The sequence below is a fragment of the Arachis hypogaea genome, chromosome 15, assembly GCF_003086295.3.
Source record: "Arachis hypogaea cultivar Tifrunner chromosome 15, arahy.Tifrunner.gnm2.J5K5, whole genome shotgun sequence".
NCBI classification, from domain to species: domain Eukaryota; kingdom Viridiplantae; phylum Streptophyta; class Magnoliopsida; order Fabales; family Fabaceae; genus Arachis; species Arachis hypogaea.
In genome coordinates this window covers 74,181,621-74,203,942 of record NC_092050.1, presented here as the reverse complement: position 1 = coordinate 74,203,942, position 22,322 = coordinate 74,181,621, and the positions used below count along the sequence as shown (strand labels likewise).

The following is a 22,322-nucleotide window of genomic DNA, read 5'->3' as shown; positions in this document are numbered from 1 at the left end:
ATTTGGGTGTAAAAATATGAAATCTGAGAATTTTCAGAAAAACCAGAAATTTCTTGTATGTGTGCGCTCGCACTAATAAGAACAGGTGAAGAAACGAGTGCATACGCATGAGGGGTGTGCGTACGCACAAGCTGGGAATTTGCTTCTGATCAATGTGTATGCATAAGGGTGATACGTACACACAAGTCTTGTTTTCTCCAAAAAATTCTGTTTTTTGACTGTTTGACTTTTTCGACAAGCTTTTAAACTTTTGGAACCCCGATAATAATATAGAGATGGTGGATTAGAGACTAGAAAGCTTTGGAAAAAATTATTGAGTCAAAATGAGATTGGAAGTGATTGAAGGGGATGAGTGGAGATGGTTTGATGATGAGAATAAGCTCGATTGAAATTTGAGACTGCTTGAGTATATGCAAGGGTGTGGTTTGTCCCACTTACTCTAGGTTGAAATTGAGACTCCCTGGATAGATGCAGTGGTTCACCCCACATTCTCCGAGTTTAGATTGAAATGAATTGGAAGTGATTAAAGGGGATTAGATGACATGATTGGATTATGAGGATGAGTTTGATTGAGAATGGTACCTTCCTGGGTTGCTGCAAGGGTGTGGTTCACCCCAGTTGCTCCGGGTTAAGAATGAGATTTGAGACTTTCTGGGTAGATGCAATGGTTTACCCCACTTGCTCCGGGTAAAAATTGGAATGAATTGGAAGTCATTGAAGGGGATGAGATGACATGATTGGATTTTGAGGATGAGTTTGATTGAGAATGGTTTCTCCCTGGGTAGATGCAAGGGTGTGGTTCGCTCTACTTGCTTCGGGTTGAGATTCGAGACTCCTTGGGTAGATGAAAGGGTGTGGTTCACCCCACTTGCTCTGGGTTGAGAATGAGATTTGAGACTCCCTGGGTAGATGCAGTGGTTTACCCCACTTGCTCCGGGTTGAGATTGAGACTCTCTGGGTATTTGCAGTAGTTCGCCCCACTTGCTCCGGGTTGAGATTTGAGACTTTGTTGACCCTTCGTCACAAGATGTGGCCGGACACTTAGACCTTTCCGGATAATTCCTCTAAGGAAAGTGAATACCTCTTGGGGAAGCGCGTACTGAGGGACTGTCTAGGGTTCGCTATAGGACATGTCGGGTTTGACTGTATAACCGACAAATGAGCTCATTGGTTGTAGGGCAGACATGCATCATTTGTATTTGTGTGCATTGATTAGGTGTGTATTTTGTATTTAGCTTGTCTTCTTGATTAATTGTACCTATATGCTACTTGATCTAATTGTCTTATCTGTTCTCTCTATCTATGTATTCTTTGTATTGCTTTGTATGTGTTTTAACAACTGAGAGATCTCTTATGCTGGCGATGGTGACGCTGAGTGTTGTACTTGTCCTGATGTGAATGTGGTGATTGAAGGTTTGTGGAAAGCTAAGTTTTGATACTGAATTATTGAATTATATGCTGATAGACTGTGATAATAAAAAGAGAAAGGCTAAAAAATATTGTGAAGGATTGAGATTATGAATTACCAGTATAGTGGAATGCTTAGCTTAATTACCTTATTTTTGTATTAGTGAGAACCCTAGGCTTGGATCAATGAGACGTTGAAGATTAAGATTTCTTAGAGAGTTTCTATTATCTTATATTGTATCGATTCAGCACTTTTACCCTACTGGGAACCCCCTTGGGTTGAGTTCTCACCCATGTATTATTTATGTTTTTCAGATGCAGATCTCAGCACTCCTCAGTAAGCGGGAGTCTTATCTGAAAGATGGCTGGTGCACAGAATTGTGATCACACTTTTCATAACTCCGGTACAACTAACCAGCAAGTGCACTGGGTCGTCCAAGTAATACCTTACGTGAGTAAGGGTCGATCCCACAGAGATTGCTGGCTTGAAACAAGCTATGGTCATCATGTAAATCTTAGTCAGAAAAATTCAATTAGTTATGAGTTTTGATAATTGAAAGATAAATAAAATGTAAATTAAAATAAAGATACTTATGAAATTCATTGGTGGGAATTTCAGATAAGCGTTTGGAGATGCTTTGTTGCTGCTGAACCTCTGCTTTCCTATTGTCTTCATCCAATCATGCATGCTCCCTTCCATGGCAAGCTGTATGTTGGTGGATCACCATTGTCAATGGCTATCATCCGTCCTCTCGGATTAAAAATACCAGGTACGGTTTCTGCACGGCTAATCAACTATCGGATTTCTCGTCTCGGATGAAAAATACCAGGCACAGCTACCGCTCGGCTAATCATCTGTCGGTTCCCACTTGTGTCGGTATAGGATCTCTCTATCCTTTTGCACACTGTCACTGTGCCCAACATTCGTGAGTTTGAAGCTCGTCACAGTCATCCCTTCCTAGATCCTACTCGGAATACCACAGACAAGGTTTAGACTTTCTGGATCTCAGGAATGCTGCCAATTGATTCTAGCCTCTACCACGAAGGTTCTAATCTCACGGACTCGGTCCATGGATTAGAGACCCAAGAGAATAAACTCCGGCTGTCATCCAATGACTACATTGAACATCATGTAGACCGCTTGTGGTTGTCAGGCACGCGGATCTTGGCTAAGCGAGTAACGAAGATAGTGGGTGATTGTCACGGATCACCCATTCATTCTGACTTAACTGAATTAAGTACGAGAGTATATCTTGGAGAAGAAGTAGACGTGAATTGAAAGAGAAATAATAGTACTTGCATTCATTTATGAAGAACAGTAGAGCTCCACACCTTAATCTATGAGGTGTAGAAACTCCACCGTAGAAAATACATAAGAAAAAAAGGTCTAGGCATGGCCGAATGGCCAGCCTCCCAAATGTAACATAAAAGTCCAAAGATAGATCAAAAAGTCCCCCAATACAATAGGAAAGACTAGTATTTATACTAAACTAGTTACTAAGGATTATAGAAATTGAGTAACTAAGTGCAGATAGTGCAGAAATCCACTTCCAATGCCCACTTGGTGTGTGCTTGGGCTGAGCATTGAGCTTTACACATGCATAGGCCTTTTCTAGAGTTAAACACCAGCTTGGATGCCAGTTTGGGCGTTTAACTCCAGTTTTGGTGCCAGTTCCGGCGTTTTACGCCAAAAAAGGCTAGCTGGCGTTGAACGCCAGTTTGGGCCATGAAATCTCGGGCAAAGTATGGACTATTATATATTTCTGGAAAGTCCAAGATGTCTACTTTTCAACGCAATTGAGAGCACACCAATTGGGCTTCTTCAGCTCCAGAAAATCCACTTCGAGTGCAGGAGGGTCAGAATCCAATAGCATCTGCACACCAATTGGAAAGATTATTAATATTTGAAAACAGAAATTGAAAGATGAACGTTTAAAATATGTTTGATGCAAAAAATTATGAATTAAAACATGAAAAATTGAAAAAAATTGAATTGGAAACAAAATTACCTTCCTTGCGTCATCCTGGCATTAAACGCCCAGAATGCTATCCATTTTGGCGTTTAACGCCCACTTGACTGCCTCTTTGGGCGTTTAACGCCCAGCCAGATACCCTGGCTGGCGTTAAACGCCAGGAATCCTTCTTTACTGGCCATTTTTTTGAACGCCCAGAATCCTGCCATTTCTGGCATTAAACGCCCAGAATGCTGCCTGCATGGGCATTAAACGCCCATTTTGCTATTCTTACTGGCGTTTAAATGCCAGTAAGCCTGTCCTTCAGGGTGTGCTGTTTTTGATGCTATTTTTGATTTTGCTTTAATTCTGCAGCTGTTTTTATGACTTCACATGATCATCAACCTAAAAAAAAACATAACATGACAATGAAAAATAAATGTCTATAAAAAAATAAATATAATTAAATAACATTGGGTTGTCTCCCAATAAACGCTTCTTTAAAGTCAATAGCTTGACAGTGAGCTCTTAGAGAGCTTCACAGAGACTCAGAGCTTAATGGTGGCCTCCCAATACCAAACTTAGAAGTTGAGTGTGGGGGCTCTGTTTGACTCGGTATTGAGAGAAGATTTTCATGCTTCCTCTCCATGGTTACAGAGGAAGATCCTTGAGCCTTAAACACAAGGTAGTCCTCATTCAGTTGCAGGACTAACTCTCCCCTGTCCACATCAATCATAGCTCTTGTTGTGGCTAGGAAGGGCCTTCCAAGGATGATGCATTCATCCCCATCCTTCCCAGTGTCTATGATTTTGAAGTCAGCAGGGATGTAAAGGCCTTCAACCTTCACTAAGACATCCTCTACAAGTCTATAAGCCTGTTTCATTGATTTGTCTGCCATCTCTAGTGAGATTCTTGCAGCTTATACCTCAAAGATCACTAGTTTCTCCATTACAAAGAGTGGCATGAGGTTTATTCCTGACCCCAGGTCACACAGAGCCTTCTCAAAGGTCATGGTGCCTATGATACAAGGTATTAAGAACTTTCCGGGATCCAGTTTCTTTTGAGGTAACTTCTGTTGAACCAAGGCATTTAGTTTTATGATTGCTCCTATATACTGAGCTACTTGCTCTTCAATAATATCTTCATCCTCATCAGAGGAAGAATCTTCATCAGAGCTCATGAACTGCAGCATTAAGTTCCATGGAATCTCTGTGGTCTCTATATGAGCTTCAAATTCCTTTGGTTCTTCAATAGGGAACTCCTTATTGGTTAGTGGACGTCCAGCAAGGTCTTCCTCACTGAAAATCACTGCCTTTTTACTCTCTCCAGGTTCAGCCACTTTGGCTATAGTTATGGCCTTGCACTCTCTTTTGGGATTCTCTTCTGTATTGCTTGGGAGAGTACTAGGAGGAGTTTTAGTAACTCTTTTACTCAGCTGACCCACTTGTACCTCCAAATTTCTAATGGAGGACATTGTTTCAGTCATGAAACTGAGAGTGGTCTTAGATAGATCAGAGACTATGGTTGCTAAGTTAGAGAGGCTCTGCCTAGAATTCTCTATCTGTTGCTGAGAAGATGATGGAAAATGCTTGCTATTGCCAAACCTATTTCTCCCACCATTATTATTATTGAAGCCTTGATTAGGCATCTGCTGATCCTTCCATAAGAAATTAGGATAATTCTTCCATGAAGGATTGTAAGTGTTTCCATAGGATTCTCCCATATAATTAACTTCATCCACTGCAAGAGTCTCAGGGTCATAAGCTTCTCCTTCAGAGGAGGCTTCTTTAGTACTGTCGGATGCAGCTTACATTCCAGTCAGATTCTGAAAAATCATATTGACTTGCTAAGTTAATATTTTATTTTGAGCCAATATGGCATTCAGAGTGTCAATCTCAAGAACTCCTTTCTTCTGAGTCATCCCATTATTCACAGGATTTCTTTCAGAAGTGTACATGAACTGGTTATTTGCAACCATCTCAATGAGTTCCTGGGCTTCTGCAGGGGTTTTCTTCAGATGAAGAGATCCACCAGCAGAGTGGTCCAATGACATCTTGAACAATTCAGACAGACAATCATAGAATATACATAAGATGCTCCATTCTGAAAGCATGTCAGAAGGACACTTTATGATCAATTGCTTGTATCTTTCCCAAGCTTCATAGAGGGATTCATCTTCCTTCTGTCTGAAGGTTTGGACTTCCACTCTAAGCTTGCTCATCTTTTGAGGTGGAAAGAATTTGGCCAAGAAAGTATTGACCAACTTTTCCCAAGAGTTCAGGCTTTCTTTAGGTTGTGAGTCCAACCATATCCTAGCTCTGTCTCTTACAGCAAACACTACTAGAATTCAGATATTTACTAACATTTTTTATCTAACATTTTTTAAAATGTTAGCTATACTAATAAAATTATACTTTTAGTAACATTTGTAAAATAAATGTTAGAAAACATTATTTTTATTTTTTTAAAAAAATAAAAGTAAGATACAAACGTTACCAAATACAAAGGGGGTGTTCTCTTCAGTCTTCATTTCCCCCAATTTCACGCGTCTTCTCACTCCCACTCTCGTGGGGTGTTCTCTTCAGTCTTCATTTTCCCCCAATTTCACGCGTCTTCTCACTCCCACTCTCGAAGCTGTGAAACCACCTCTCGCTCCTCCTCTTCAATCTCTCGTTCTGCCTTTTTGATCTCTCGTTCCACCTCTTCGATCTCACGGTTTGTGAATCGAAACCACAATCCAGTGTTCTCACTCTCACTCTAGCTCGCGTTGTCTCGCTTATGGTTCATCCTCTCACGCCGTCGTCTTCTCGCCTGCATTGCCGTCTTCTCGCCTGCACCGCCGTCTTCTCGCTGGTTCCATTGTCAGCTCGTCCCACGGCCTGGTAAGTTCCAGTTCTATTGTTTATTTAGTTTCTTACTCCTCAATCCTCTTTAATCTTTAGGTAGTAATTAATTTGATGTATAATTATTAGTTGATTTTAGTTTTTAATTGGTTATTTAGTAGTTAGGTTTTGAATTTAGGTTATTTACCGATCTCGAAACATGTTTATTTGCTTATTAAGTTGTTAAAAACCATACATTATTAGGTTTTCATATCCTCTATTTTCTAGTTGCTTTTTCTTACTAAGCTTAGATTCTAATTTTTGTTTTGATGTTGATGTGGAATGGAGCTTCTTGAACTTGGAAGTGGATGAGGGAATAGTAGGGGAGTTGAGCTGCTTGTTACTCTTGTTGGAGGTGGAGCTTGTGGAATTGAGCTTCTTGAAGCCAGTGTGTCGGAGGTTGTGGTTTTTGAAGATGATGAACTCTTGGAGGAAAGGTTTTCGGATTTGATGGTTTTGGTTTTGGTTTGGTTCTTGGCAGAAATGTTACTACTAGATTTGAGTGTTTTTGTTTGGTTGTTCTTGGTGGAAAGGGAATTAGTTTTGATGGTTTTTCTGCATACAATAATCCATTAATGTTATAGATTTTTATAGATAATTCTGCATACATTGTGTTTTTCTGCATACAATAATCCATTTCCATAAAAGTAATCTATTTCTGTTTGTATATTCTCTCTTTTGATTATGCCCATGCAAAATAGGATAACTGTAAAAACTAAAAAGTAAAGCAGAGCAATTTTTTCAAAAAGATCATCAATTTGAATCTAATTATAAGTAGGATCAATTGAGCGAACATAATAACAAAAATGATATTTTCTTAAAAAACTAAATTACAGCCAGCATTATATTATAGAGAGAGAAAAAAGAAAAAAGCTAATATAGAAATACAGAAAACTAAGAATTTTTTTTTATGAAAAATATACTAACAAAAATATAGAAAGAAGAAGAAATGAAGAAGCAATGATGACCAATCTCTCTCTTCTTCATAGTAAGAGCACTGATTTTTATCTTTCTCATAGGAATTGAATGGAGAGCAAGAAATGAAATTACAAAACCCTCATAAATAAGGACAATAATCTCTATCAAAGCAAGGGAATTAGCCTTCCACTCTCCAGATACCCAAGCCAAGCGACGTCACTCCAGCGTCACGCCATTGTCGATTTGTTCTACCACCGTCTGTTGCAGTTTTCGGCCGTGCTCTCTCTCCCTCGAGTTCCATCATGCTCCCTCTCCCTCATACTCTATTCGAGTGAAGGTTTGCGGCGATTTAAGTTATTTTTCTTGTTGTTTAGTTCTTAGTCGTGCTGTGTTTTCTATGATTTACTGGTTTGATTTCTTGTTCTTATTTTTTCTTATTTAATTGTTCAATCATGGCTGTGTTTGCTATTAATTGTTCAATTTTGGCTGCCTTGGTTAGTTGGTGTTTGGAGAATAATTTTCTTTCTCTTAATTTATGTTGTTGGTTTATAAAAAGTCCTTTTTCAATATGGTTTATTAACAAGTATGGGCATAATTTTTAGATTTCATAAATTATGTGAATTTTCAGGTTTCACATATTGTTTTTGGGTGAAATAATAATAAACTCATATCAGTTGCAATTTGGAGCTACATCTGTGTGACTATCAAAGACACAAGTAAAGGTCTCATCAAATGTAGTTGGCTTTATTTAGTGTGATAGAGCTCAGGTGTTGTTATTGCTATATTAGTTGTTTATGTTTCCTGCTTTGAGCTAATATTCTTGACTTATTTAATTCTAGGATTGTAGCTGAATTTTTCAAAAGTTGAATTGTCCCAATTTTGGAGGACCCTGCTGAAGATCTCAGCTTGAATAAGATCTTGGAAGAAAAAATTAGAAGGATCTCAGCTTGCATGTTCTATAGCATATTGGTGAGTTTTCAGAAATATTTCCAAATTTTACATAATAACTATAGTTATGCAACATGAATATGCAAGAGGATACTGATAAAAACCTAAATCAGATTATGCTTTTGAAGAAGAGGTAGAAAGAAGCCGTGTTTTCTAGAAGAATATATATATATATATATATATATATATATATATATATATATATATATATATTCCCTATTTTTTTTAAATCAATCATAGTTGCTTCGCTTGAGAATAATGTATTATTATGATATATAATTTGTGATTCTTCTCTGTATGTGATGCCTCATTAGATGCTCTTCTTGTTATTTATTTTTTCTGACACAAGGTTAGTGTATCAAAATACAAGATTAGTGCCATGCTTTGTTTAGCTTTAGCCACCCAAAATTGGAAGCAAAACAAGCTTTGGTCATAGCTCCTTTTCTCACAAAACATTAACAAGAGGCTTAAAAACAACTCATCAATTACTTTATGATAGTTAATACTCAAGACTTTTCTGCTCAGTTTTTGAAGTTTACAAGCCGACAGTATTTTTTTTAATTTTTATATGAATATGGATTTGATTGAAATTTTACAGAGGAGTTAGGCATTGGTGGTATCAATTCTGTGATTCTGGTTTATAATAGTGCTATGGCAAACAAGAAAGACAAAGCTTTAAGGTCAAGCATCTTAATGAGAGATATCATCTATGAATAAGAAGAGCAAATTGAATTAGGTCCTGTCAATCCCAATTAATATCATCTATGAAGAAAAATAGAGGATTGAAAAATGGTTCTATGGTTAATATCATTGGTGAGTTAGAAGATACTGCATCAAGCCCTTCACAAACACCTTTAGTATTTCATACTAATGATGATGGTAAGTGATCCTTTATTACATTTTTTTAATTTGAGTTTACAAAGAATCAATTGAAAAAAAAGTCATATATAATTTGTGGTTTATTATAATCTAAGACATGTTTGTTCTGATGCGTAATGAATCATGATGATGAGAAAGTGAACTTACGGTAATGTGTTTTGTATATATACACATGAATAAAGCCAAAGCTTCTTAAGAGTTTTGTTCTAGGGAAATTTTGAGTTTATTCATTCAAAGTGATGCTGGAACTTTTTGTTAGCTAAATATTTGGGTTTATATTGTGTTATTGGATCACCATTTTTATTATCATAAGAGTTCTTATGAGAACTATTATACTTGGCTCTTTGATATACAGTGGTCATTGCCAATTTTCAGAAGGGAAAACAAATAAAGATTCTGAATTAATTTGAAATTGTACTTTTATAAGATTAGATTGAATGAATAGATAGATGTCTTTTAAAAATTATCTCCTCTCTGTTCTAAACTTTCTCATTCTTGATAATAGGACCAGTTTTAGCACCCCAAGTTAATGATAATGATAGTAAGTAATCATTTTTATGTTTAGTTTAATATTAATAATAAATGTGTAGTATTTTCTGTATAATTGCCTTTTATTTATTGATTCCCATAACAAGACCAGCAACTAAGAGAAAAAGGGGTCCGACAAAGTGCCTTAAAACTCATGGTTTAAGCTATGAGGATCGGTTGCCAATTAGATTAAATAAGTATGGTCAACCAATTGGTTGTAATCGCGCCAAATTAAGCAGTCATTTGGAGACTTTGGTTAGAAATGCACGCCTTGCTCCATTGACATACACAAGTTGGCATGGACTTAAAGATAATTGGGAAGATTTGTGGGAAGCTACCATTGTATTACATTTTTACACTTTTAACTTAGGTGTTTTTCTTTTATTGATTTTAAAAACTAAATATTAATTAACATATCTATGTTCATTATGGTGTAGGAAAAGTTTGACATCGGAGTACTTGGTAAAGCGTGGGTTTTCAAAACCTTGGGTTCATCTTGGAGGACATATAAAAGTCGGTTGAAAACACAGTATTTTAAGGAAAACATGTCACTAGCTTACAATATGAAAAATTGTCCTCGTACTGTTTCACTTGATCATTAGAAGATTCTTATTCAATTTTGGAGCTTTGATATGATTAAGGTATACTAATTCTTAGCATGCAATTTCCTTCATACTATAATTAGTTATACTAATTAATTTTGCTACTTTTAGGCTTAATTATTCAATTATCTTTTTATGATTTTAAAGGAACAAAGCAAGAAGAATAAAGCTAGTAGAGCAAAGAATACAAGTCAATATACAACAGGATCAAAAACATTTGCTGAAATACGTGAAGAAGAGGTAGAATTAATGTGTTTACATTGTCTTATTTGCATTGGTTATTTTTTAGTTAATTGTGTTTTTTCTTAATAGGCAATGAAAAATCCTGATAGAAGAGAACCATCTCGGGTGAACATGTTCTTTTTAACACACAAGCCAAGAGATGGAAAATCAATGAGTGAGGGAACAAGCAAATTTTTTGTAAGATATGTATTTCTTTTAATATATATATATTGTGTGATATAGATGTTTTGTCATAAATTAATATAGTTTGAATTCTGGATTTTAGTTAGAGCTTAAGGATGCCATAGCTTCACATCCTGAAAAATTAGAAAGTACAAATCAAGATGATATACTTTTTCAAGTGTTGGGGAAAGATCAACCCGGTCATGTCTGAACTTATGGTAGAGGTGTTGTAGCTTCAGATTTGTGGGGACCTAAATCTCAAGTTGAGACGAAGAGGTTAATTGAAGAAGTTAAAGAGAATGCTCAAGCTGAAATTCAGAATATACAACAAAAAATGCAAGAGGAGATGGAAACAAAACTTCAAGAAAGAATGGAAGCCATGAAGTCTCAGATGTTGTATGGATTTAATATATTTTTAAATCAGCTACAAAAAAACCTCCCAGGAGTAGAGATTTCGAATCTGTCTTTCATGTCAACTACTCTATATGAGAAGGAAGTAGAAGCTACTGCAACAACACATCATGAAGTTACTACTGCTATTGAAAAAGAGGTGTTTATAACTTTCTTTGTATCTTTTCCTTAATAATTAATTATAAATTTACTCTTCATAGTGTTTTTCTAAATGTAGTCAATTATTTAATCTACATTACACTAAAGTAATGTGTTTGTGGATAATTGGTGTATTGAGAGCTGGTTTTAAGTTAGGCATATATATTTATGTTAATTTGGCATTTTTGTGTGAAAAAATAAAAGTTGAGATGGAATAGTGTGTTAAGCGATGTGGCAATGAGAGAATGATGTAGATGATGTGTTATGGAACATGACTTGAATGTATAAAAGAGATAGATAGATGGATAGATAAAAAGACATAGAAGCAGTGGCAGAGGAGCATAATTTGTAGCAGTAGAATTAGAACAGATAGATAGATAGATAGAAGAAAGAAAAAAGGATTTTAATTTATTTATTGAAAAAGCTGCATAATCATGCTTTATATAGAAATTTACATGTCAAATAGATAGCATACTAGAGCATAGCATACATACACTGATCATCATATGCTCTAATGATAGATTTGATGTTTATTATTTTCTCATGTTATAGGTTCTAAGTAACTCAAAGTCAGCTAGTAGAAATATTCTAGAATCATCTACTATTACAGAAGGTGTTTCTAAGTCTCAAGCTAAGCTATTACCTCGAACAAAGAAGAAGAATGTGATTGTTTCACCTAAACAGAAGCAGGTATATTTAGAACTAAAATGAAGTTAAAATAGCATCTGTGATTCATATTTTGTAATAATCATATTGAGATTAGTTAAAGTGACATGTTTTACCTTTAAATAAAGTTGATATTACTTTTTCCTTCTTGTTCAGTGAGAATATTAGTATTGGTGTCTTAAAATAGTTATCTTTTTGCAGGCTCTTTATTCTTCTTCTACTCAAGAGATTTTCGACTTGAAATTGGAGAAAAAGAAGCATGATCAACATAAGAAAAAATTAAAGAAGAAGAAAGTGGTGTGTTAGCAATATTGAGATGACAAATTAAAAAAGATTAGATTTTATGTTCTATTTTGTTTGTTTGAATTGTTAATATTGATTAAAGATGATAAAATAGAGAAGATTTAGATTTTATAATCTTTTGTTTATTTTAGAATTGTTTTGTGGTAATTTTAGACAATATTAAAGAAAAGAAATTTAATTGGCTTATTAATTTTCTTTTTATTATACTTTGTGTTTATTATGTATTTATCTTCAATGTTTTGTGCATTTAAATTAGTGGCATTACCCTTCTAATGTATATAAAAATAAATAAATAAATGGTTACATATTAAAATATGAATAGTAAATAGATATTATAGCTATAAATGTTACCAAAAATTTATGGTAATATTTTTTTTATTCTTAAAGAAGAGTTTTTGTAACATTTTTTCAATGTTAGCAAAAAAAATAGACCGTAACATTTATTAGAGTGTTGTTATAGAAGATTTATTGTAATATTTTTTAAGTGTTACAAAAAATATCTATGGTAACATTTTTTAAGTGTTATAAAAAATATCTATGGTAACATTTTCTTAAGTGTTACTATGAATGATCTATTGTAACATTTCTTGTAATATTACTATAGAATATCTTTTGTAATATTTTTATTAAATGTTATTAAATCTTTAGAAAAATGTTAGTAAAATTCTTTAGTAACATAGAGTATATTTAACATTTGTAAAAATGTTGCTAATATACATAGGTAACATTTTAATATGATTTAGTAATATTTTTTAAATGTTAGTGAAAGTCAAATATGTAGTAGTGAAAGGGGAAAAGTATAAGTCTGTAGACCTCGGGATTAACCCCATTGGTCTTAACAGTGTCACAAATTTGCAAGAATTTAGCTAAGAACTGATGAGGATCTTCCAATGGAAGTCCATGAAACTTGCAATTCTGCTGCATTAGAGAAACTAATTGAGGCTTAAGCTCAAAGTTGTTTGCTCCAATTGCAGGAATTGAGATGCTTCTTCCATAGAAGTCGGAAGTTAGTGCAGTAAAGTCACCAAGCACCTTCCTTGCATCTCTAGCATTGTTGTTGGGTTCGGCTGTCATGTCTGCTTCTTTTTCGAAATTTTCTGTAAAGTCCTCTCCGGAGTGTTGTGCTTTAGCTTCTCTTAGCTTCCTCTTCAGAGTCCTTTCAGGTTCAGGATCAGCTTCAACAAGAATGTCTTTATCCTTGTTCTTGCTCATATAAAAAAAAAGAAGAGAACAGAAAAGAAGAGGAATCCTCTATGTCACAGTATAGAGATTCCTTTATGTGTCAGAGAAAAAGAAGAATAGAAGAATGAGGTAGAATTTCGAACACACAGAGAGAGAGAGGGTTTGAATTATTAGTAGAAGAGAAGTGTTAGTAAATAAATAAATAAATAGAAAGAGATGAGAGAGAGGGTATTCGAATTTTAATTAAAAGAAAAGAAAAATATTTTTGTTTTTATTTTAATTATAAGTTAGAACTCGAAATTTAAGAAAAGAAATAAAAGCAAATTGAAAACTAAATAAATTAATTAATTAAAAAGATTTTTGAAAAATTTGTTAGTTAGTTTTCAAAATTAATGAGAGAGAAAAGTAGTTAGGTGGTTTTGAAAAGGATAAAAAATAATAAACTTTTTAAAATTAAAACAAACAAGTCAAGTGGTTAATTGAAAAAGATTTGAAAATAAATTTTGGAAAGATAAGAAGTTAGAAAAAGATTTTGAATTAAAGTTTTAAAAAGATATGATTGAAATTTATTTTGAAAAGGAATTGAAAAAAAAATTAAAAAGATGTAATTTTTAAAATTAAAGTTGATGACTTGACTAACAAGAAACTAAAAGATATGATTCTAGAATTTAAAGATTGAACTTTCTTAATAAGAAAGTAACAAACTTGAAATTTTTGAATGAAAACATTAATTGTTAGCAAGGATTTTCGAAAATATGAAATGAAATTAAGAAAAAATTTTGAAAAATTAGTTTTTTTTTTTAAATTTTTGAAAACATTAAAAGAAAAATGAAAAAGATTTTGAAAAATTTTAAGAATGAAATTCGAAAATCATAAAAAATGAAAAAAAATTAATTTTGAAAAAGATTTGAAAAGATAAAATTTTTAAATTGAAATTTTGACTTGACTAACAAGAAACAACTAAATTTTAAAAATTTTTGACCAAGTCAACTCAAAATTTCGAAAATTATGAGAAGAATAAGGAAAAGATATTTTTTCTTTTGAATTTTTAATGAGGAGAGAGAAAAATAACAAAATGAAACAAAACATAAAAATTTAAGATCAAAACAAATAATGCATGCAAGAATACTTTGAATGTCAAGATGAACACCAAGAACACTTTGAAGATCATGATGAACATCAAGAACATATTTTTGAAAATTTTTAAGAAAAGAAAGACATGCAAGACACCAAATTTAGAAATTTTTAATGTTTAGACACTATGAATTCGAAAATGCATATGAGAAACAACAAAAAACACAAAACAAGAAAATCCCAAGATTAAACAAAGAAAATCATCAAGAACAACTTGAAGATCAAAAAGAACACAATGCATATATTTTCGAAAATTTAAGAAAAATTAAAACATGCAATTGACACCAAACTTAAAATTTGACACAAGTCTCAAACAAGAAACACACTTTTTTTGTTTTATGATTTTATTAAATTTTTTTGTAATTTTTTTTTGAAATTATTTTGGAAAAAGAAAATAAAGAAATTCAAAATTTTTAATAAGAATTCTAGGATTCATGAAATGTTAGTCTAAAGTTTCGGTCCAAAAGAATTAGACATGGCCAAATGGCCAGCCAAGTTTTTGCATAACAAATACATACAACAATCCAATGAATAAGAATTCAAAGGCTCCTTCAATAGCTGCAATGATAAGTTAAAGCTTCGGTCCAAAAGATTAGACATGGCTTAATAGCCAGCCAAGCTTTAACATATCTTCATGAAGCTCGAAGGTGGAATTCATTCTTAAAAATTTTGATGAATTTTTAGAAAACTAACTTTTTTTTGAAATATTTTTAAAAACTTTTTGAAAGGAAAATAAAGGTTGAAACAAGAAAAAAGGTTACCTAATCTAAGCAACAAGATGAACCGTCAGTTGTCCAAACTCGAACAATCCCCGGTAACAGCGCCTAAAACTTGGTGCACGAAATTGTGATCACACTTTTCACAACTCCGGTACAACTAACCAGCAAGTGCATTGGGTCGTCCAAGTAATACCTTACATGAGTAAGGGTCGATCCCACGGAGATTGCCAGCTTGAAACAAGCTATAGTCATCCTGTAAATCTTAGTCAGGTGGATTCAATTGGTTATGAGTTTTGTTAATTGAAAGATAAAAAAAAACGTAAATTAAAATAAAGATACTTATGTAATTCATTGGTGGGAATTTCAGATAAGCGTTTGGAGATGCTTTGTTGCTTCTGAACCTCTGCTTTCCTTTTGTCTTCATCCAATCATGCATGCTCCCTTCCATGGCAAGCTGTATGTTGGTGGATCACCGTTGTCAATGGCTACCATCCGTCCTCTCAGATGAAAAATACCAGGTACGGTTTCTGCACAGCTAATCAACTGTCGAATTTCTTGTCTCGGATGAAAAATACCAGGCACAGCTACCGCACGGCTAATCATCTGTCGGTTCCCACTTGTGTCGGAATAGGATCTCTCTATACTTTCGCACACTGTAACTGCGCCCAACATTCATGAGTTTGAAGCTCGTCACAGTCATCCCTTCCCAGATCCTACTCGGAATACCACAGATAAAGTTTAGACTTTTCGGATCTCAGGAATGCTGCCAATTGATTCTAGCCTCTACTACGAAGGTTCTAATCTCACGGACTCGATCCATGGATTAGAGACCCAAGAGAATATACTCCGGCTGTCGTCCGATGACTACGTTGAACATCATGTAGACCGCTTGTGGTTGTCAGGCACGCGAGTAACGAAGATAGTGGGTGATGGTCACGGGTCACCCCTTCATTCTGACTTAACTGAATTAAGTACGAGAGTATATCTTGGAGAAGAAGTAGGCGTGAATTGAAAGAGAAACAATAGTACTTGCATTAATTCATGAAGAACAGCAGAGCTCCACACCTTAATCTATGAGGTGTAGAAACTCCACCTTAATATATATTATTACTTGTGTTTATATGTACACAGTTCTCGTAATTATCTTTTTAAGATTTATAACTTGAATCGCTGACTCAGCAGCCTAAAAATGTGACACCCAGCCCCCTTGTTGTAACATCCGGCTAAACCATAATTAAATAAGTAATAAATTAAAATATGGGCAAAAAGGGTTGGTAAATTTAGAATTCATAATTTGAAAATTTAACTATAATAATAATTGGATTCAATGAATTTCTTCGAGTGAAAAAATATAATTTTCTGCAGAAAAATGCTTAAAAACGCATACTGGTATTATAACCGGCATATCAGCTTAAATCTGTCCAACACTGCGACTAAGAAAATTAATTATGAGTAAAGAGGGTTAAGAAATAAAAATTCATAATTTGGGAAAAAGGAAATAGTTAAAATACACATTAAAACACTAATCTTAAATGTTTTGTCTCAAAACTAGGCCAACGGGCTAAAATGAATGAACCGAGCCCAAGATGGCCCAAGCCCCAATATATAACCTTCATTAACTCAGTCATTCAGCAACCAAACCCCCTGATGACATGTCACCATGTCATGTTTTTCTATGCTTATTCATACAAGAAATTGATGATTTGTGCTTGAATAATGAATGCTTTTGTACTTAAATTTTATATTTCCTTGATCTTTTGATTTTATAAATTTTGTAAGAAATAAGAAGAAAAAGAAGCAAAAAGCACAAAATAAGCTAAAAAGGAGAAAAAAAGAGCTTTGGGGGCACACTTTAAAGTTGGTGCACATTTTGGAGCCTTAGGCCACACTTTTAAAAGCGTGGCCCATGACCAAATTAAAGGAGATTGGCAATCAGCACACAAAGCTCCGCTCTTGCCAAGAGCAGAGCTCTATCGTGATACAAAATGAGCTTGGAAGCAAAATTTTCGCTAAGTTAAAACCTGGGCGCTCACAGCATGACCATGCCTCCTTCAAAGGGCTATAACTTGAGCTACAGATGTCCGATTGATGTGCTTCTAGTTGTGTTGGAAAGCTGACATTCAGAGCTTTCTAATGATATATGGCAATTTATATTTGGCATGAGTGAAATGCATCTTTAAGGACAAAAAACAAGCAAAAATAGACCAAAGTGCAACCACCAAGATTCGAAGAGGGAGACCAAGGGAAGCCAAGGAAGTAGAGCTCTCAAGGAGAGCACAGCGCTCTCTTGGAGAGCATTATCGTGCTCTCTCCCAAAGAAAATGCAAGGAAAATAAGCCAACATGGCTTCACTAGAATTCGAACTTGAGACCTTCCACTCAAGGTAAGGTGCTACCTCTTTTTGCTTCACAAAGAAATTGCTCCCCAAATGCTTCCACCGAGGCTCGAACCTGGAGCCTCTCTTTTGAAGCACCAATGCTGCACTATTGGGGAGAGCTGAGTGCTACCCTGATGCTGTCCAGGGAGCTTGTCATGCACCAAGAGAGCCTTGGCAAGCTTGGATGCTGCGCTCTTGGGGAGAGCTGAGCATTGCCCTGGAAGCAACACCCATGGGCCAAAATTTAATTAAAATTCCCTTTGAACATAATTCTTCACTAATTGAACCAAGGCCATCCAGACCCACTCTTCCTCAAATCCAAAGCAAGCTAAGCCCATTATCATCACTCAAAGGCACAAGGATCAATTAGATTAGGATTTTTATTTAAATTGTAATTTATTTTTAATTTCAATTTTATTTTATTTTTTATTTTGTAAAAAGCCTATATAAAGGCATCATTCTCATTTCATGAGAGGAGGTCAGCTCCATTAGAGGGCATAGAGGTTGGCTCTAACAGAGAGCATTAGAGGCTGGCTCCAAGAGGGAGCAAAGAGAATAGAGAGCTCACTTTTACATTTTAGCTTGAATTGGGGAATTGGGATTGAGAGCTGAGTTCTCTTCCTCCTGGTTCTCACTTTTGCATTTCTTACTTTCTGTTTTTGAATCTTGGATTAAGAATTGAAGGAATTCTGTTTCAATCTTGATCTAAGATCTCTCTTGTTACTTTCTGCATAATTTCAAAGAATTGTGGTTTGGATCTAAGTTCTCTTTATTACTTTCATCTTCTACTTCTGCAATTGTTTTCTACTTCTTCTGCAATTATTCTCTTGTTGGATCAAAGAAGGAATTGAGATCTAGACTTGTTTTCTAGTCTCCTCCACCCTTGAGACCCTCAACTTTTCTTTTAGCTATTGCAACTTAGTTGAATTTAGTTTCTACATTGCTTCTTCTAACAATTCTTCTTTTCTGTTTGAGATCTGCTGCATCCCATTTCATACTCTAACTCTCTGATTGATTGCACTTTATACTTTCTTGTTGAATTTTAATTCCCAGCATCCAGCTCAATTTACTTTCAAGTAATTTAATTCTTCTGCACTTCACAATTTCAATTTTGTTTTAATTCCTAGCATCCAATTTCCTTTATTCTTCCTGCAATTTAAATTTTCAGTTGCTTGATCTATTGCTTTCTTTAATTTCCAGCACCCACTCCCCTTTACATTCACTGAAATTTACATTTCTTGTCATTTAAGTTTCTTCAATTTACATTTCTTGCTCTTTAAGTTTCAATGCAATCTACTTTCTGCACTTTATAATTCCTGCAAATTTACTCTCTGTTGCTTCAATTTCACTTCAATTCACATCAATGTTAGCTTGACTAAACTAATCACCCACTAAAGTTGCTTGATCCATCAATCCCTGTCGGATCGATCTCACTCTAAGTGAGTTTTACTACTTGATGTGACCCGGTACACTTGCCGGTGAGTTTATGTGTTGGAAATTCATTTCCAACCCATCAAGTTTTTGGCGCCGTTTCTGGGGATTGATTAGATTGACAATGATTAAGTGAAGTGGAGGTCTAGATCAAGCACTTTTTCTTTTCTGTTTCTTCATTTTTCTTTGATTAACACACTAACTGTTTGAATTTTTGCTTAAGCTAACTAAAACCTCACTTTAGCAATAGAGTGAAGTTTTCCTGGTTTCACTGGTTCTGTGCATTCCCTATGTCTTTGCTCGTTGAGTATATGACAGAAGCAATTTTCTTCCATTAATCTTTTAAGCCTATCAACTGTTTGACACATTGTGTCAACTGACCCTCTAACCCCATTTTGGCATGAGTATATTCAATCTTCATTTGGATTGGTTATGATTGTGCAGATCATGGAGGAGAACCCAACGAATCCCAATCATTGTGGGAGTAGTGTCCTCACCCCAGATGACAATGCAACCCATGAATTGAAGTATCCGCTCATCACCATGAACGATGTTGCTCAATGGCTTGAAGCCTTCCCACAAGGAAGCATCATCAGATGGGAGAATCTAGTGAGTGAATTCCTGGCCAAGTTGAAACCACCCCAGGAAATTGGTAAGCTAGAAGTAGAAGTGCAACCATCCACACAGGAGAAAGGAGTGATGAAAATTGAAGGTGTAAATGCAATCATAAACCAAAACAAGCAGATGCATCAACAAACTCTGTAACAACTGGAGTTGATAGCCAGAAAAATCGATCGGCTGCAAGTTACTGCAGTAAATACACACAACTCATGCTAGAGGCCTTATTCTAATTTGAAAATGGAGGGATACCAAAATCAAGGACAAAGGAACTTCAATCATAACAACTTCAGCAACAACCAAAATTACCCAACACGTAACATCAACCATTTCCAACACTCACAAAACACACACACCCAGCCTCACAATCGTTCTCAAAATCACCAGAATACCTCTTCTACATCCACATTTTACCCACACAATGCCTATGCAATTAGCCCCCAGAACTTCCCACAATAACCACAACCAAATCCAGACTCTCAGAGAATCTCTAATCTAGAGATGATGATGGAAAAACTTATGAAAAATCAAGAGACAATAAGCAAAAACCAAGAAGCCTCAATCAGAAAACTTGAGAGGCAAATGGAACAAATAGCTAAAAACATTGTAGAAATTGATGAGAAATGGGCAAACACCTTCCCCAGAGCTACTGAAGATGACCTAAAAGACAACGAAAAAACTACTAGATGGGAGAAATGGAAAGTGATTATAGAGGAAAGTAAGAGAGCTATGGAAAAAGAAACAATCATCAAAGAGAAGCACCACATAGAAGTTCCTCAAGAAGAAATAGAGGAAAGGAAGCCCACAGTAGGAGTAGAAGATCAAAGGCAACATAATTCTCAACTTCCATGATCAAAGGATGGAGGATGTTAAGCTAGTGACAATAAAGAAGCGCTTGTTGGGAGGCAACCCAACCTGAGGTAGTGTTCTTTTCATAGCTATTTTAATAAAAAAGGTCAATTAGTTTTATCTACATTGCAAGAAACTAAGTTTGGTGTTTCACACCAAAATAATCTAAGGGAGAATGAAGTATTCTCAGTTTGGTGTTCCACAAAAAAACTTCATCATAAAACACATTCTCACTTTCTGCATAATCATAATGCCTCTGCAGTTTTATTTTTCTCTTTTGATTTAACACTTTTTCATTCTACTTGCTTTAGTCATTTTTCTGTTTTTAAATGCTTTCCTCTAGTTTGCTTATTAACTGTCTTTGTTAGTACATCACCAAGAGATCCTTATTTATGACAGATTCTTGGCTTGGTGATTGTACTTAACAAATAACAGTTTTATTTGCTTAGTCTTATGTCAAATAAATTGACATAGGATTGCATTCTAAGTTTGGTGTTGCTATGCAACAAAACTTGGTTCCAATTCTCACAAGATACTTGCATTAATTCCAAGTGAAAGTGTCACACTAAGTTTGGTGTGCCACTTATCTTTTATGCAATGTATTGTGCACACCTTCTTATCTATGCAATCATAATGTCTCTGTCCTTTGTGCCTTGATTGTTATCTTTAGTTTTGCTTGCTTAAAACACATGTATTACTAACATTTCATTGTGTAAGACATTCATGATCTATCTTAGCCCCATAGCCATTGTTCTAATTGTTGCTTGAGGATGAGCAAGCATTCTGAGTTTGGCAAGGGAAAGGGAAAAATTGAAGGAAAAGGACAACAATTGAGAAGATGAATTACAAGGTTGTAGAGTTTCTTTTTCCTCTCATTTGTTTCTAACGCTTTAAAAATTGCATGATTATCTTTATCTTCTCTGTATGCATGTCTGGTATGAATAAGCATAGCCTGAATTTTTATCTGCAACATGTTGCTGTGACATTATGACCACCAACTTGACTTTTGTGAAGTTCAAAAGCAATAAAGCATCATGATCATAAACAAACAAGGAATTAAAGAAGAGTTTAGCATGTGCATACAAGTTTTGGAAAGCTAGTATGGTTAATTGTTGCTCAATTGCATTAGATTTTATTTAATTGAAGTTTTCATCTAGTACATTTATGAAATCTTTGGAAATCATGAAAACCTTGAAAGAAGCAAATGCAAATAAAGCAAGAAAAGAAAAAGGGAAAGAATGAGAAAGCTGAAGGCTCTGAGTACCAATGACAATTTCATTGTTAAGTACTTGTGGTGTTTATGTATCAAGTAAAATTCTTGAAAACAAAACACTTAGAAGTCAAGGTTAGGCTCAAAGTGCAAAAGCACTCCCTCAAAGCTCAAGGCTCTGAGCATCAATAATTAGAGAGTTAAGAAAAAAAACAAATGAGCTTAATGAAGTCCTCTAATTAAATGCTTGTGGTGCTTATGTATCAAGTGGCAATACTTGAAAATAAAGCATTTAGAGTTGTAGCTTTGTTATCAACTCATGGGTAAAACACCCAAAAGGAGAAGCTAAAAAAAAATCAAAAGCTTGTTTCAAGGAAAAATTATAAGAAAAAGATTTCATAAAATGAGCTAGATAGAAGCATCAACCATTTACATTTCTTTTGTGATTGTAGCATGCATAGAAAACTAGCTTACCATGAACATTGATTTGCTATTCTTCTTACCTTGGATTGTCAATCTTTATTGCATGATTCTTTTCTTGCTTGGGGACAAGCAAGGTTTAAGTTTGGTGTTGTGATGACATGTCACCATGTCATGTTTTTCTATGCTTATTCATACAAGAAATTGATGATTTGTGCTTGAATAATGAATGCTTTTGTACTTAAATGGTATATTTCCTTGATCTTTTGATTTTATAAATTTTGTAGAAAATAAGAAGAAAAAGAAGCAAAAAGCACAAAATAAGCTAAAAAGGAGAAAAAAA

At 34.7% G+C, this 22,322-nt stretch overlaps 1 protein-coding gene and 1 non-coding gene across 6 annotated transcripts; both read left to right on the top strand.

Moving 5' to 3' along the window:
• Positions 1-5,466: 5,466 nt before the first annotated feature.
• Positions 5,467-5,574, top strand: LOC112752746 (small nucleolar RNA R71). Its single transcript, XR_003177165.1, has one exon. It is a non-coding gene; the product is annotated as a small nucleolar RNA R71 (small nucleolar RNA).
• Positions 5,575-7,130: 1,556 nt separating this feature from the next.
• Positions 7,131-12,243, top strand: LOC112750301 (uncharacterized). 5 transcript variants are annotated; one of them, XM_072216368.1, is made up of 10 exons: positions 7,131-7,496; positions 7,788-7,875; positions 7,999-8,128; positions 8,706-8,986; positions 9,952-10,155; positions 10,264-10,356; positions 10,429-10,536; positions 10,625-11,071; positions 11,623-11,760; positions 11,938-12,243. In XM_072216368.1, exons 8-10 carry the CDS (start codon positions 10,856-10,858, stop codon positions 12,040-12,042), a joined length of 459 nt encoding a protein of 152 aa, XP_072072469.1. In that variant the 5' UTR covers positions 7,131-7,496; positions 7,788-7,875; positions 7,999-8,128; positions 8,706-8,986; positions 9,952-10,155; positions 10,264-10,356; positions 10,429-10,536; positions 10,625-10,855; the 3' UTR covers positions 12,043-12,243. The 5 variants fall into 5 exon arrangements, with proteins under 5 accessions (XP_072072469.1, XP_072072468.1, XP_072072470.1 ...); XM_072216367.1 differs by having other exon boundaries at positions 7,788-7,881; XM_072216369.1 differs by lacking the exon at positions 7,788-7,875 and having other exon boundaries at positions 7,152-7,496.
• Positions 12,244-22,322: the final 10,079 nt, after the last annotated feature.

What these genes read in the sequence shown, in the direction of transcription:
- LOC112750301 (XM_072216368.1), top strand. Translation starts at nt 10,856, where the DNA reads ATGCAAGAGGAGATGGAAACAAAACTTCAAGAAAGAATGGAAGCCATG. An exon ending in CTACTGCTATTGAAAAAGAG is followed by an intron (nt 11,072 to 11,622) that starts GTGTTTATAACT and finishes CTCATGTTATAG; the next exon opens with GTTCTAAGTAACTCAAAGTC. An exon ending in TTTCACCTAAACAGAAGCAG is followed by an intron (nt 11,761 to 11,937) that starts GTATATTTAGAA and finishes ATCTTTTTGCAG; the next exon opens with GCTCTTTATTCTTCTTCTAC.